The sequence below is a fragment of the Capricornis sumatraensis genome, chromosome 14 (genome assembly GCF_032405125.1).
Source record: "Capricornis sumatraensis isolate serow.1 chromosome 14, serow.2, whole genome shotgun sequence".
Lineage (NCBI taxonomy): Eukaryota > Metazoa > Chordata > Mammalia > Artiodactyla > Bovidae > Capricornis > Capricornis sumatraensis.
In genome coordinates, this window is record NC_091082.1 from 73504996 (window position 1) to 73522489 (window position 17494).

Consider the following 17494-nt stretch of genomic DNA (forward strand, 5'->3'; position numbering starts at 1 on the left):
ATTGAGAAGTGATTTCAAGGATTTCATAGTGACCCCCTCCAGTAAAATTTTATTTCCTTGTGCTAAATAAATAAAACATACACAGAACTATTTTAAAAAGTCATCATATTAGACAGATTCAAATATGCCAACCTAGTTTTAGTCTGGAATGAAACTAGTGATAATCAGGAACTACAGAGCCACCAGGCAAACTCATTTCCTTTCCTGGTGGTTCTTCATGGAAAAGAGGAGTGAAACAAGGTGTCAAAGCACCAGTGGAACACTTGGGGGAAAAAACCTAATTTTCTTCTTAACCCAGCTTAGACACTGGATAGTCATATTGTCCCAATTGTCCCATGTGCCTCTTTGCCTTCTCAGAGAAAAGCAAAAAACAAACAAAAAACCCCCCCAAACAACAGTCCTTATTTCAGATGTAAGATACCAGGTAAGTATTTTCCCACAAATACCTTAAGCTCATTGTTACTGGGAAAAATTTCTTTAAAATCTCCCCCCAAAACTTTTAGTAATGAAAAAGAACACAAACAACTTTTGGATAGTAATCCCATGGTGCAAGGATTTCCTGCAAAGTACCTTTAATATGTTTGCATCAACAGCAAGCATTAGGATGTTCTAATTTTGGCACCATAAGTTATATGTGTAGCATTACATAATACCAAGTCACCACTCCAACCAGTATTTATCCATATGAATAGAAAAACTGAACAAAAACATAGTTCTGATAAGGCTGCATTCATAATCCCAATACAGTTTAAGGTTAATTTTTTTCCCACAATCAAGGACTGCTATTTTAGGATTGTTTTGTTAATGATAAAAAATAGGAATTATTTAGAAGATAAAATACTTCACTGTTCTTTACTGTTATATATAATATTGAGTGTTTTGCTATATAAAATATACCCCCAAAGAAGTCAAAGTATTTAAAAACAGTGTATCAAATAAAAATCACAGCCATGTTACTGTTCAGCAACCCCATTCAAATAAACATTGGTATTGCATTCTCAAAAAACAAAAAAAAACCTGTAGCTAAGGCAAAAGTTCTGAAGTTTGTATTCTGGGAGTATAAAACACTTCACTGCATACTTTTAAGACTGCCACTCTGCTTCAGTAATTTGAACCTGTGACATGTTAACTTCAACAGGTAAAGAAAGTACTCTGCTAAGAATACAAAAAGTTATAAAAAGGCAATCATAAAAGATTAAACCTTGGTAGGCATGTAAGCTTCCTTTTATTAAAAACAAAAATAGTCACTGTCATCTAGTTAAATAAGTCTCTTTGTTGTAGAGTGTTCCAGTTACTGAAAAAGGGCCTTTTAAAAACAACCCAACTGCCTATATCTTACCCTACCCCTCTTGCCCCATAATACACATTTGAGGAGAAAGAGTCATTTAATGTGCAAATTGGCAAAACAAATGTGGAGGAGAGGGGACTTCTTGAAATGACGTGCCCAATCAATTCTTGGTTTATTCTTTTACAATATCAACTTCCAAAAAGTAACCAAAGTATTCCTAAAAATACACAAAACAGACCTTCATCTTTGCATTCCTTTCCCAATAAACACAAAAAGTATGTACAGCATGTTTAATAATATGCAATATGCAAAAGCTTTGTGTTGCTGTTAGCAACATCTATACCCACCCACCCTCCTTATTCACAAAGTGTACCTCTACTAAACACAATTACATCACTAAGCCTGTTAGTTTGAAAGGGTTTTCAATTTGTTAAAACTGGAAAATCTTGGTATAGGGGCTCCACTCATTTGACTCAAGGTTATAGACTTCCACCGTATTCAGAAACTCATTGCCATCAAATCCTCCCACTGCATAAATTGTGTTCCCTACAGTTGTAATCCCAGCATTGCTCCGTGGTGAAGTCATGTTTCCCATCATCTTCCATTCATTTCTAGCTGGATCATACATCTCCACACAACTGATGGCATGAGAACCATCAAAGCCACCACCTACAAACAGTTTTCCTAAGAGAGAGAGAGAGACAAGGTTAACCTGGAGAGGCTAAGAAAGAAACCCTTAAATCTGTCTTTTGCTAAAATCAGTGGTTCTCAGTAGAAAAGCCCGTTCATCCTAACTAAATGTGGCAAGCATTCCCTAGAAGCTGGGAATACAATAAAGTAAAACTGATAAAAACCCATTTGCACATGTAAGTCAGGCAATTTAAAGGAAGTGTAATTCTCACAACAGTTCTATGAGGTTGTTTCTATTACTATCATTTCACAGATGAAGAAATGAAGAACCAAGAAGTTAGACAACTTGCCTAGAGTGCACTGGAAGTTTTCTATTAGTCCAGTGCACAAGAATGAAGATTACAGGAAAGAAGGCTTAAATAAATGAACATTTTCTAGACCTTTCCAATGATATAAAATGGTTTTGCTAAAGAAATTTCTTCTTGGAAACAGGCAATGAAATGAACTATTTTCAAATATACATAGGCAGTTAATTGTTAATTACTATCAAATAAAATATTAGCATTAAATATTCTCTGTAGCTTAGGGAAAAAACTTTATTAGGGATTCTCAAAATCCTTATTTTCTCATCTGACTGTCACTTAGCCTACCTGTGTCCATGTACTTATGAAAGAATTGACAAGGCTCCCTAGGCCCAAGGCTGCAGGCCAGTGGGCTACTTATTGGTGTGCCTACACACTTAGGCTCTTACCAGTAGAGCCACAAGCTTTGTTCCAAAATAAATATGTAAATCAATAAAATGGATGTGAAAAGAAAGCTATCTATATAAAATGATTTGGAAAGACTTGTTTTGCTTTCAATTAGGCATGGAGTAAACTAGATGATTTGTATTTCCTTTGTTTTACAAATTCTTGCTCTAAAAAAACAAACTCAAACTCCAAGATGAGGCATCAGGAGTGTGATTTATGGAAGATGGTGAATATATTTATGCTATATACCCAGTACCGAGTCTCTGATTATTAGAAACTTCTAAAAGACAAACCACCAACCCTCACTGCGTCAGAAACGATGGCTGCTTCTGAACTCTTAGTTACAACAGTGCATATTTATTACTGACATTCTCTTGGAATTTTAGAACAAACTCTTGCCACTACCCATTCCTCAACTCTCCAAATCCCAACACTCACCGTCAAGAACAGCCACTCCAGCTCCTCGCCTAGCCACGTTCATGGATGCAATTAAAGTCCAGGTGTTGTTTTCAGGGTTGTAACGCTCTACTGTGTTCAGACAATTCCAAGACTCTGCGCCTCCAATTATGTACAAATAACCACCAAGCTCACAGACTGCAGACTGGTGTCTACCTATAAGATCAAGTCAAACCAAAATTATTACTGTATCTCCCAAAACTGTTAAGTGTGCACTGCACATACCACTCACTCAGAGGTCTTAAAAAAAAATACTTAAAATCAACTTACGAATGTTAAGAGGTGCACAGCTCGTCCATGACTTTGTTATAGGATCAAATACATCACAATTTTTCAGTCCTTTTTGACCATATGGATCTGATCCACCAACGATGTATAATTTCCCATTCAGAGCACACACTCCTACGTGATTATAAAGTAAGGTTAAAAATTGATAACTTAATCATCATACTTAAGTATGGTTTAAGTATTTGATTATCTCAGCAGAAAAGTATTACCTGCATTACAACGGTTAGTTCTCAGTTCTGGAACAGGAGTCCAGTCATCTATGTTTGGATCATACATCTCTCCACAACTCAGGTCATCTGAGTGACCATTTGATCCACCTACCACATAGAGTTGGCCCTAAGCCAAAAGCAAGAAATTAGCATTTCTGCCATTGTGAAGTTAGCAGAAAGCGCTAAATGTGGGCTGCTTCTTCCTGCAAAATTATATACTTACCATGAGTACGGCCATTTGAAATCGTGCTCTTGGTGTCCTCATGGGAGCAAGAAAGGACCAGTGATCTGTGTGTGGATCATAGCATTCAACTGTTCGAAGACATTCCTCTCGGTTATAGCCACCTGGTATAAGAACCACAAACAGTTATGTTTAAAATATTAAACTGGCCCAGGGTTTCTGGTCTAGAATGTTTCAAGTAATCTGTACAAAATCAGAAAAAGAATTTTCATCCACAAACTTAATAAGGCCCCATTTTAACTAAGTGCCTGTTATTGCTGAATGACAAAATTATCAGTGTAAGTAAACTGCTTTGTCTTGGCTTGAAAATTAGGAGACAATTACTTACTTTATAGTTTTTAAGGAATTAGAGACAGACATTAACTTGAAGACAAGGCGCTACAACAGTACTGACTCTCTGTCATCTCAGAATGTGATAAAGTGGAATGCTAGAGAAGGCGGCATATTAAACCCTGTCTTCCGAAATTTGCACGTCATAAGCAAGGGTAAACATCTGCTTAAAAGACTTAGCCAGTTAAAGCTTTTGGCTAAGTCACTCATTCTTCTGTTCTTACCTGCAGCTATGAGTTTGCCATTCATCTCTGCTGTCCCCAGACCAGATCGTGCATACTGCATAGGAGACATGGGCTTCTCTATGAGCTCATCTGGGTGCATCTCAAAACTTAAACTTTTAATAAGTTTTGGAGTACTTGTTGGTGAGCTCTGTGGGCTGTTTCGCCCATGAAGGAAAATGACACAGAAAATACCGTCCAGTACAGCCAGGCACAAGTAAGTGTTATCTGTAAGCACAAGAGTTCTGTGTTTTTAAAGATGCAATTTTTATTACTTTTGGTTGCTGTGGTGATCCTGCATTGGACTCCAGACTCCAGACAGGGATGACCTGTTACTCTTTTCCAAATTTAGTTGCTTCTGAGTTTTTTCCTCAATCAACTTGATATGGTTCTAACTTAAAACTCCTTCTTAAAAAGAAATAAACCAAAGGCAATCTGACAAGTGTAATACACTTACTTGAAGTCTTCTCCGAAGCAACGATTTTCCACTCATGCTTAGGGCTTTGTATTGTAGCATTTGGAGAAGACAGACATCCAATGGAACTGCTACTTATCTGCTTATGGCCATTCTCACGTGGTGGCTTTTTCTGCAAAATCAAAAGGCAGCTACAGAAACCTAGCCGAAGACCATGCCTGGTGCACCTGTGCTCCTGAGCTAGTCCACAGCACTGGATACTCAGTGCCCTCCACTCACGCATGACGTTCACTGCACACCTAGACTGAACACAAACCAGCACTTCCTGACTGACATGCGCCACTGGCATTCTTCCACCTCCACTTAGTAAGGAAACAACTGTACCTACCCTGGTCAAGAAAAAGCTCAAGTTCAACAATTAAGAAAACACTGCAGATCAAGTAGCAAAATACTCAAGGGAAGAACAAAAGGAACCTCCTCCCTCATAATCCACATAAGCTCACAGTCTTTATATTTAAGTACAGAATCTCCCAAAATATGTTATAAATCTAAAATAGCAACAATTAACTGAGAGAATACATTTAACTCACTATCTCCATGAAACTGCTAAACTTAACTAAATCATATGTACTGGTGTCATCCTTCATACAATGTTAGCAAAAAGTGAGCAGACATATCCATCTAATCTCTGAAAGTTATTTTATAGGAAAAAAGTGGCAACTACAAGAAACATTTACAACTATATTTCTTTAGGATTGCCCGAAAGGTATTATAGAGTGGTTTTTTAGACAAGTAAAAGTGTGAGTCGTTCAGTTGTGTCCAACTCTTTGTGACCCCATTGACTGTAGCCCGTCAGGCTCCTCTGTCCATGGAATTTTCCAGCAAGAATACTGGAGTGGGTTGCCATTCCCTTCTCCAGGGGATCTTCCAACCCAGGGTTTGAACCCAGGTCTCCCCCATTACAGGCAGATTCTTTACCATCTGAGCTACCAGGGAAGCCCAGATAAGTAAAACTACATAGAAACACAAAAGTAAAAAATGGTACTCAGAAATTAATAAAGCAGTAACACTAACAGAATCAAACATTCATAAAAGAATACACAGGAACATAAAAGAGGGAGAAAAGAGCAAAGCTGCAAATTTCCAAATGACTGTGATTACACTGTGCCCTCGTGTACTAGTTTCCTTTGATGGTTTTCTTCCAATTCCTTGAGCCCTAAATACTTCTAAGGAATATGATCACAAGGCATCAGAAGAATCAAGACTACCCTGGCAGGAAGTGCCTGCTGAATGAACAGCCACCATCTTCAGTACCTGGCCAAGTTTGCTCATCTATTTTGGTCCCCCAGGCCAGAGCCACATGGGTAGGTAGGATCTCTAAAGGAAATTTCTCTTTAGAGTGGAAGAAGGAAGACATGTGACAATAGAGAAAAAGATTCTGGTAGCTACTTGAAGCTGGGAAAAAACTACCAAGTTTGGTGTGGGCAATTCCGCAAATGTGGTTGCAGTATAAGAGGCTATTTTGAGAGAAGACAGAGAATGTATCATGGTAATGGTTTTTATCAAATTCCATTTACACATTATATACCTAGGTATTACTGGGTACTTTATTCACATCATCTCTTTTAATTCAGGAAGGGCAATACACTTATCCATCTGAGAGACAAAAATACTGAAAATCAGAAGATATACAATGTGTAAGGCAATAAAACAATAAAAATTAGGAATTCTGAGTATAAAGCCACTCTTTTATACTATGATAGTCTTGTTTGTATCCTCTGCTAATAGCAATTACAAGGTACATAAAACCCTATCCCAATCTGTGGGAAAAAGGAAGCCAAAGTAACACAAGATGATGATGGCTTTTACTGCAGTTAAGAAAACTGTTCTAATGTACGGCTTTGAGAGAAAAATCAATGTGAAAGAAAAAAGCATGGTAACAAGGATGACTACTTAGTGTTATTAACTACAAGCCTTATACAGAAATGCTGGTCAACTCTTTTATATTTCTTCCAGAACATTTTCAAACCGAATTCTTTCCTTTATCTTCAAACTTTCCCATATCAACCCTTCCCATCAGCACACCCACTGGCCTACACTTTGCCTCTGAACTCCCCTCTCCAGGGGGTGGTCCCTGCTGGCTCTTTCAGCCACCAGCACTTCTCAAGCTACGGGTTTCTTAACCTTAGTTAACTTTTGGGAAATTACAACCATTAAAGGTTACAGAGTGGCTTCCTTAAAACCAGTATAGATGAGAAACCCCTGACCTTTACACATCCCCTCTAAGTATGATTTAACATAGTTAACAATTCAGTCTTTCAGACTTTTTTCTCCTATGTTAGCTAGCTTGACCACCACTCTGAGGCTAATGGCTACTTCTCAACCTCACTTCCTATTTCTGAAGCCTAGTGTCTCCTCTTCCTTCTTACTTCATTTCCTCTATTCATGGCACGTCCTTTGAATGAGTCACACTTGTCAGGATCCTGCTCACCCTCAAATTCTTCCTTTTCCTTGATTTTCCCAAACAGTCACTAAGGACCTTTGCAACTAGAAACATCTAATCTACCCTTTTCCCTTCTCCTCAAATCAAGGTTCATCATCTTTTTTTTTTTTTTAACCTGAACTACTACTACTGCTTGTAATAGTCTACAGAGTAGTCTCACAAGCTTTCCTCTATCCTCTGTACCTGGTCATAAAAATAGGATTTGATGCTTTTAGTAAGTAAAAAACAAACCACCGCCCCCTCCCCCAAATCAGCTGGAATTCCACAACCCAGAGAATGCCACCTAACAGTTCACTGTCTAAAATACGACTAATGAGCTTCTAGATCTTGGCAGTATGGAAACAACCATAATTTGACCAGTCCCCCTGCTGCTGGACTGTTGCCCAGTTTTTCACTATTATTAAAGTTGTGAAATGTGTTTGTTCAGATCACTCTACTCCCTTGTCTAAAATTCTTTGAAAGCCCCCCACTACTTGTAGAATAAAGTACAAAGCCCCAATCAGACTATATTTACCGACTTTTTCCAGTTGTGAGACCTGCAACTCCAAGAGAATCTCCTTGTCCAGGTATCCTTTGCTACCTGACACACCTCTATCTGCCATGCAAACTCTTCTATGTCCTTAGACTGCTCAAATGTTGCCTTCATTGTGAAATTTCCCTGGTTTTTCCTCTCTTGTTCTACCCTCCCTGAATGTCTTTTGTAGGTAATGCTTATTAGTCTGTTCTGATTTACCTCCTCCTGTAAGGTCCAAGAAGCAGAAACTGTCTCTTACACATTTGGGGGCCCTCTTAGGTAACATCATGGCCTTCTACTTAGTAGGCACTCAACCACTGCCTGATCAAAGAGTACTTAAAAAAAATGTCAACCTATGATGTTTGGAGACAAGGGGAAAGATAGCCTCAACGTTCAGAATGCACAAATTTACACCCAAAAACTTCTGTGAAAATAAAAATATTCAGCCACTACTGACACAGAACACCTAATAATATCACCATATAGGTTGTTTTCTGAGTCTACCATTTACCTTTTAATTACTAAAGGGAAACATCCATTAATTTGGGTCAACTCAGCCTACTTTATAGCTCATCCCTCACAAATACAATGCTGAGCTGAAGGCCAAACAAAACCAATTCATACTGTATAACCATTTACCTAAATTTCAAACATGGGCAAACTAAGGTAATATTTCAGAAGTTCAGATAATGGCTCCCCTTGGGGTAGTGTAGGGCAAATGACTGGGAAGGGGGCAAGAAGAAGGCTTACAGAATGCTTGAAATCTTCTCGTCTTCATCCAAGAAGTTTCTAAACCAAGGGTTTTACCACTTGACACTTATGATCTGTACTCTTTCTCTATGTTATTTACCAATAAACGAAAAAAGTTTATACCTGGATTTATAAAACTTAGGCTTAACAGTCATTCCTCTGACAACTATTTTTTATAGTCCAACCAAAAAACCAAAGAATTTCTATGTTGCTTCATCTTATTGGCCCTTTTTCTTACTACTTGCAAATCCTATTTGATCGAGATTAAAAAAAAAAAAAATTTAAATGGGGTTTCCTAGTTTGCTGTGTTAATTTCTTTTTATGTGGCAAAACTGGTAGTAATGCTAAGAAAGATAGGCTGGTTTTTCTCCCGCAAATGTTTCTGTCCAGTTATACCAATGAAGTTCTTTCACTTTCCTTCATTAAAGGAAAATTTCAGTACACTGTAAAATGCTCTAATCAAACTTTACCCTGAGGTTACCTCAGATGTGCACTGTGTACCTGCACAAACTGAATGTGGTCATCATCACTGCCAAACACCTCAGCCTGTCCATCTAGTAGGTTCCCATCAAGCAGCTTGTGATCAGCTGAGTAGTACAAGGTTTGAACCTGCAAAACAGCAACAGAACACCCATGTGGCTACTGTCTCCATGGCTACTCCACTACTATGCAGATCACACCACGCCTCACGGTAACCTCCAGTGTGCTTCTTGAATTCTTGACATCTTACTCTGGCAGGATCCCCAAAGTAAAGAAAACATGTCATGGTGGTAAAAATTTAAAAAATAAAAACAAAAAATAAGATACAGAATCTTCTAATATTGGCTGAAGAGTCCTTGGCTTGGTTGGCTTGAAAGAAATCTTCATTTTTTTCATAGCTCCCATGATACGGCATTAATAAAAAAAAAGGGACCAGTACAATATATATACTCTTAAAGAATGTACATATTTATAGTAAAATACTGAATATGGTTTACACCTTCGAAGATAAGTGGTTTAATATGTATAAACATATTTCTGTCCTGCAGGCAATGTCAAAAAAAGAGATAAAAAAACACAAATGCAAGAGTTCAAACAACCTGCACAGCTACTTCCCTTAACAGATGCAAACACATGGCTAATGCATCTGATTTTCAAGTGGGAAACCGGACAGAATTTAAAGATCACCTCTTCGCCTTTTTAGAGTATAATGATAACTGGGTTTCTAAAGGCCTAACCGATTTGGTAATAAGCCTTTCGTGTATCTGAAAGGCTTAAGTGGAGGGATAAACTCAAGGTCAATTCCACTGTTTCACCTGCCTGTTTAATTCCCATCATTTCTCCGTCGATTTTTCTTTGTGTATTTTTTAAAAAGTAGCCCAAGTTAAGTGAGTGACTCTGTGTATGAACAACACCATTGCAAGACACAAAGCTTTAAAGATAAGAATCCTGTAAAGGAGTAAACACCATTAAATCATCATCGTTCTCTGCCCACAGCGGATTTTTCTTAGGAGAACTGGGGCAGGACTGCTGCTTCTTTACGTGTCAATACACTTGAGGATTCTTCTTGTTTCTTCAGTCTTGGGTATCCTAGTTTTGTTAATAAACCTATGGGGAGATAAATCAATGGGGAGGAACAACCATTAGAAGCTTTTACCTACTTGTCAAATTTAAAGCAAAAACCTGTGAAGAAAAATTAAGAATCTACAGAAAATTTCAGTACCACCTCCCATGTCTAAAGCAAATTACATGCTACTTTAAAGAAAGTTAACAGCACATAATAAGCAAAGAAATAAAAAAAAAAAGAAAAGCAGAAGACCAAACTGAACAGTTCATTCAGCTCACCTGGACACCCCCCCTGTTTCTCAGCTTAGGGGTACCTATAGCAAAATTTAAATTCTTTAGGGTCATTGTTATAAAATAAAAGTGAAAGGGAATCCTTCATGTTATAGCAAAATCATTTTTAATAACTGTTGAGTCCCATTTACTTTAAAACTAACCTCTTCCATCAGCTCTTCCAGACTGTCTCCATTCTCCCAGATGCTACGCTGCACCCAGTTGATTACCTTTGTATACAGTTTGCCATTACTGGGCAAGCAAACATTATCTTCAAGCATTACCTCCAGCTAGAGTGGGGAAAAAACAAAGACACATGGGTCAGTGTTGAGCCCCTTAATTCTCTATTTCATAACAAAGCTGTCACAGATGCCCAATTACACTCCACACATTTATTCTAATTTATAAGAATTATAAACCAGTAGCCAAAAAAAGAAAAGTAAACAAGCTGCTAGGCAGGAAGCCATTACACTGCTAAACATAACATCACTTCAATGAACTGTCATTTTCATAGTCATTACTCACTTGCTTGAAACATGAACAAAGATGACATTCTTGGAACTAAATAGTATATATCTCTGTATAGATTTACCTTCACATCTTTATTCTTTATAGATTTTACCTTTAGCCGTGGAAGTTTAAGAAACTCTTCCTCTTCTGAAATTTGTAACAAATGTTCCTGAATGTAAGCGTCAACCTTATTCAACAAACGTGAGTCTCCCATACAACTCGCAAAATTTCGGTAAGAGATGCAGCTGGTAACATCCATTCTAGATAGTAAATAATCACCACAAACCTTGGGGGAAAAAATATACAAGGGTCAACATTTACCCACACTTTATTTAACAAATATTTAATATTCCTTGTAAGTACTATGCGACAATATAAAAATTAATCAAAAAAATTCACTGCCTTAATAGAACAAGTTAAACTGTAGGAAGAATGAAGTGAAGTGAAAGTCAGTCAGTCATGTCTGACTCTTAGTGACCCCATGGACTGCAGCCTGCCAAGATCCTCTGTCCATGGAATTCTTCAAACCAGAAAACTGGAGTGGGTAGCCGTTCCCTTCTCCAGGGGATCTTCCCAACCCAGGGATCGAACCCAGGTCTCCCACATTGCAGGTGTTATTTTTTACTGTCTGAGCTACCAGGGATACATGTATACAAACAATAACAGCAAAGAAGAACATACAAATACATAAGTTGTTTAAAATGCAACAAATTGAAATGCTATGAAAAGGTACATGGAACGTTCAGACAAATATCTCCCACTAGAATGACAGACAAGGCTTCATAAAGGCAATTATCTGAACTGGCCTCTAGAGGGGAAATGATGTTGAATGCAGATAGGTACTAGGCAAGATGCTCCAACAATTTAGTTTGGCTAGAAGGCAATGGCACCCCACTCCAGTACTCTTGCCTGGAGAATCCCAGGGATGGGGGAGCCTGGTGGGCTGCCGTCTCTGGGGTTGCACAGAGTCGGACACAACTGAAGCGACTTAGCAATAGCAGCAGCAGAACAAAAGGTAAGAAAATCAGGAAATATTTTGGAGGAATAGCAATTAAATTAGAGAGAGCCTGGAATGCTAACCTGAAGGACATGTGCTACAAGCACAGAAGGGTTTTTAAGCAGATTGACATGAGAGGAGGGGAACAGGAAAACTTCTTCCTAAGGGGCCAGATGGTAAGCAGCTTAGGCTTGTGGGCCATACTTTCTCACAACTCTTCAACTCTGTCACTGCAGGTAGAAAGCAGCCGTAGACCACCTGCGCTTGAGAGCCACGTTCCAATAAGACTTGATAAACCAGGCAGCTGGCCTAAAGCTTGGTTTACTGACCCTTACATTACAGGATTAAAACCTTTTTTGCTTCTATAAATTATTAATGCCACTTCTCAGTGGCATTAAATTCTAGAAAGAAAACTTCTAAAGAAGAACTGAGAAATGTAGAAGAATCAAGAATTAAGGGTATGAGTTATAGGATTAACTAAGAACAATCAAGACTAATTATCTAAGACGAAGTGTGACCGTTACTATAGCTAAACAGTTAAAATTATATACATACTCACATCTCTAGGGAGGAAAAGGGGACATTTTCAAGTTCTTGAGACCAACAGATATCTTATGACAAATTATACAAACTAATTCTATAAAGTAAGACCCCCAATAACATTACTCCTTGTATATTACTACTGTTACTCTACCTGCTTTACACGGTCCATCTTCAGCTTTTTTGCTGCAGAATAAACATCTTTGACTAATTCCTTATCAGCTTTCAACCTATTGGAAAAAAAGGTTCTATATCATTTATCATACTATGGCCTTAAAACACAGATTCTTAAATAAATTTAGAGGGACTCGGAATTTCATTTCCTAGTTATACGATGTACTTCAGAGAACTTACTGAGCAGTGTAGGCATAATTCAACAAGACTTCAACAGCTTCCGGATTGAGATCATCAAACTTAACATGAGAAACTCGGTGAGGATCACTGTCACTATTAAAGATTTCAAATAAATAGGGACTGCAGCAGGCCAGGACTGCTCTGTGTGCTAACATCTCATGGCCACAGACCTGCAACATCAGGCATTAAAATTAGAAGCACTGTGGACTATGTATTTCTCTAGCTAATTACTACATCGTACCCTTCCTCTTACATTTCTAGGTAAATCACCGTCTTTTAAATTTATTTCATTAAATGCCTCTTATGAGAGAGAAAATAAGCCAATCCAGGAACATACGGTTTTCAGTAATGAAAGATCAGTTTTGTAAGTTTCCAATTAAGTTTTAAATACCTGAAGTCGAACATCACAGAACTGCCCACTTTTCCTCAGGGCATTCAATTTGGCAACAGAAGATTCAATGAAATTTTCATCTTCAAACATTAAATATCCATTGGGAATCATTTTTCCTTTTAAATTTAGCTAAAGGGCAGAAATAAAGCCAAGTTATTTTTACTTATAAACGGTGATTTTTATAACATTTTGAAAAGTAACAGTATCTTTAATTTTCAAATTCCATCCTATCAACAATACATAAAAATTTCATCACACAAAGAACATTGCTAAAACAACACTGGCACTGAATGTCCAAGCCTTTGCACCCCTATACTTTGGTCCTAAGTCTTTTTAGGAATTTGTACAGTAGTGGTATGATATCCTAGCAATTTTGGCCAGGTTTCTATTAGGACGCACACTGTGAAGGGGAAGAAAATGGAAACCCAGCCCTCCCCAAATCCATACAACAAGGAACTGAAAAGTCTAGAAGGATGTGAAGTGGTCATTACATACAGATTCCTTGGATTGGGGCTACAGTCACTCCTTTAGTCACAAATGAGAAAAACTGATATAAGACTAACTTAAATTCTGTTCCCTTTGCTCTACTCAATATTCTAGGATAACCCATAGGAGAAAAGAATTATATGTATATGTGTAACTGAATCACTTTGCTGTACACCTGAAACTAACACAACATTGTAAACTGACTATATGGCAATAAAATTAAAATAGTTTAAAAAATTCTCTTCCCTTTCCCAGTTTCATTTATTCTAAACTACTTGTCTTATAACAATACATGTTAGAAATGTATGTTCTTTAAAAAATTTTTCATTTCACTTTTTCCTGTGAACAAATGGACTACTGGCTACACAAAATGGTACGAAAAGTGGTAAAAGAAGGTTTCAGGTTGAAGTAAGTGATTTATTTAAATTCAAAACAGTTTGCAAAAAAGAAAACTACAGGAAAAAAGTTTTTTTTTTTTCTACAAATACTATTGACTTCTCCGCCTTTTAAAAAAAATTATGAAAGGATGCTGGTGTACTTGGCACAGTCTTTAGGAAAAAAAAGTGTGCACTGACCACTGAATATTCACTTACCTGCTATACTGGTGAGAACAGTATTTCTGGGATGCTTTAAATAATCCAACAACAAAGGAAACTCAGCACTTCGGCGAGGTATGAAGACAGGTGGTTGAAGAGAAGGCAGAGGAGTCTTAACCTCTAATGTTGATGCCAAAACTATCAGGCTTGAAAATGATGTAATCAAGTCCTTTAAAGCTATAGACAAGAATTTCTTCTGTGATAATCATGCATCATAATCTGTAATAACGAAAATTTTTGGATATTCAGAATGATCAAAGAATGTAATTGATCTAGGTAGATCATGCTGATCTTTAAGACATTTCAAGATAAATGGCACAATACAGAAAATAATACAAATGTAACTATACCTAAATATTTTCATTTAACTTGCAACCACTCAGGTGATTAAAAAAAAAAAAACTCTCCCCAGAGAGCAGGAGCTAGTAACTTATCATTTAAGTGAGATATATAAGAACAAATGTGAGTGAGTGAGTGAGTGAGTGAAGCCGCTCAGTTGTGTCCAACTCTTTGTGACCCCGTGGACTGTAGCCCACCAGGCTCCTCCGTCCATGGGATTCTCCAGGCAAGAACACTGGAGTGGGTTGCCATTTCCTTCTCCAGGGGATCTTCCCAACCCAGGGATCGAACCCAGGTCTCCCTCAATGCAGGCAGACGCTTTAACCTCTGAGCCAATATTGGTTAATTCTAATATTTGTTACTGTGAGATTGTAATTAATACACAAACGTGGTCTGTCAGCTTTCACCAGCCAGCAGCAACCTTCATTATTTCCAGACGTGTATACAATGTTACAGTCAAACCAGATACGCTGTTTCCCAAACATGCTCTGCATACTTCCTCATCTCTGTACCTTTGTTCAAGTTTTGTTTTCTTGGAATACCCTTACCACAGCCTCTGCAGATGACATTTTACCTTCATAGAGCCCCCACCAAATCCCCCCAGCTGAGAACAGTTTCTCTCCATCCTTCACATACTGTACCCTCTCTGAAAGTGTGTTTGTGTGATCTTCCAGCTGGTCTATTCTGGGCTGTGTACCTGCTTATCTTCCATGATTCAAGGTCCCTTGAAAGCAGAGCCTCTGTCTTGTTTATCTTTGTATCCTTCCCACCACCACCCCACCCGCCCCCGCAAACAAGTAGCCTAGAAACCTGAATATAAAGATAAGTAATTTGTTGAAACAAACTAAATAAACAAAATGGAAAATATTAATGTCTGTGCTTTATGTGATCATTTTTTCTCATATTCAGTAATAAACTACCAAAATCAAGTCTGCAAGGAAATCACACTCAATCCTCCTACCTTGTCTTTCCCCCTTATTTCCACATCATTAACTAAAGTGTCAAAGTCAGCTGGTTCTTTTTTTAATTACCTGAACTGCTATTATACCAATGTCTAATTCTGCAAACCAGAACTAAATAAGAAATTATTTGAAAGATGTGCATACTTAAAAAAATGGAAATCTTAAAATTACCTGGATTCTTATACATCAATCAAGCCCACAACCCTGACAATTATGTTAATATGAATGGTTTCTTACCCCAGAACCCACTTAAAGGCTAATCCAATTCTATTTCAACAAATTAGCGTATTAAGTTCAACAGTAGCACAGCCTGAATCCTGTATGCCTTCACTGGTTTCTCCATAGCTTAGATTTTATCTCAAAGAAACCTGAGTATTCAGACTCCAATTGGGACTGTTGTCAATGCTTATACCTGCAATGAAACTATTTCATACCATCGTGTAATACTGACTTCCTCTGCTGTTCACTTGCATCTAGATTAGCTAATTCAGCTCTTCTTAATTCTATGTACAGAGAGAACACACTATCTAAAAGAAACCCTAAACATTTCCAGCCAATACCTAGCCCAAGTTAGGAAAATCTATGCAAGGGTGAAAGGCAGAACCATTCTATGCAGATTATGTTAGAAATGACTTAAGTGTATGCCCTCTGAGAAACAAAACACAAATGGAGATTTGTAAGTATTTTAAGCCTTGACCAGTTTTATTCAGTATTTCTTTGTAAACTAACTTTCATTTAATCAAGACTAAAAAAACGGCATCTACACACAAACATCTTGCTTTACTGCACTTCACTGTACTGTATTTTGGGCTTCCCTTATAGCTCAGATGGTAAAGAATCTGCCTATAAGGCAGGAGACTGGGGTTCGATTCCTGGGTCAGGAAGATCTCCTGGAGGCAGGCATAGCAACCCACTTCAGTATTCTTGCCTGGAGACTCCCATGGACAGAAAAGCCTGGTGGGCTACAGTGCATGGGGTTGCAAAGAGTCGGACACGACTGAGTGACTATACCACCAAAGTACTATACTTGACAAACACTGCTCCCCGCCCCCCCCTCCAAATTGAAGGTTTGGGGCAACCCTGCATTGTCAGATGATGGCCAGCATTTTTCAGCAATGAAGTATTTTTAAATTAAGGTATATAAGTTGTTTTTAAAGACAATGCTTTGGACACTTAACAGCCCCAAGTATCATGTAAACATAACTTTTATATACACTGAGAAACCAAAAAATTCATGTGACTGCTTTATCACAGTGCTGTGGAATCACACTCACAGGATCTCTGAGGGTATATTTGATAACGTCAAAGTTCTACCTCAAATTTATCTTGGAAAACAACAGAAACCCAGATGGTTAAAAATCACTTTAGTCCTTTGGGAGAAAATAGCTCAGTTGGTAAAGAATCCGCTTGATATGTGGGAGACCCCGATTCAATTCCTGGGTTGGGAAGATCCCCTGGAGAAAGGAAAGGCTACCCACTCCAGTGTTCTTGAGCTTCCCTTGTGACTGAGCTGGTAAAGAATCCGCGAGCAATGCAGGAGACCCCGGTTTGATTCCTGGGTTGGGAAGATCCACTGGAGAAGAGATAGGCTACCCACTCCAGTATTCTGGCCTAGAGAGTTCCATGGCCAAGTCTATAGGGTCGCAAAGAGTCAGGCATGGCTGAGCAACGTTCACTTCACTGGAGAAAATCTGGAGCAACTCCTGCCATACACATTTGTACAATGTTATTAGTTTTGCAATAGAGTGCTACTACATTAGTGTGTGTTTAGTCGTTCAGTCGTGTCCGACTCTTTGTGACCCCATGATGGACTGCAGTCCGCCAGGGTTCTCCAGGCAAGAATACTGGAGTAGGTTGCTATTCCCTCCTCCAGGAGATCTTCCCAACCCAGGGATCAAACCCAGGTCTCC

The 17494-nt window shown here is 38.2% G+C and overlaps 1 protein-coding gene across 1 annotated transcript; it reads right to left on the reverse strand.

The window, feature by feature from the left end:
* Positions 1-13312, reverse strand: IVNS1ABP (influenza virus NS1A binding protein). The gene is made up of 13 exons (XM_068985707.1): positions 13202-13312; positions 12811-12980; positions 12611-12686; positions 11032-11205; positions 10574-10699; positions 9096-9203; positions 4870-4999; positions 4416-4640; positions 3844-3965; positions 3621-3747; positions 3394-3525; positions 3106-3279; positions 1-1972 (listed from the first exon to the last, which is right to left on the reverse strand). The coding sequence occupies exons 1-13, from the start codon at positions 13310-13312 to the stop codon at positions 1719-1721; spliced, it is 1929 nt and encodes a 642-aa protein (XP_068841808.1). The 3' UTR covers positions 1-1718.
* Positions 13313-17494: the final 4182 nt, after the last annotated feature.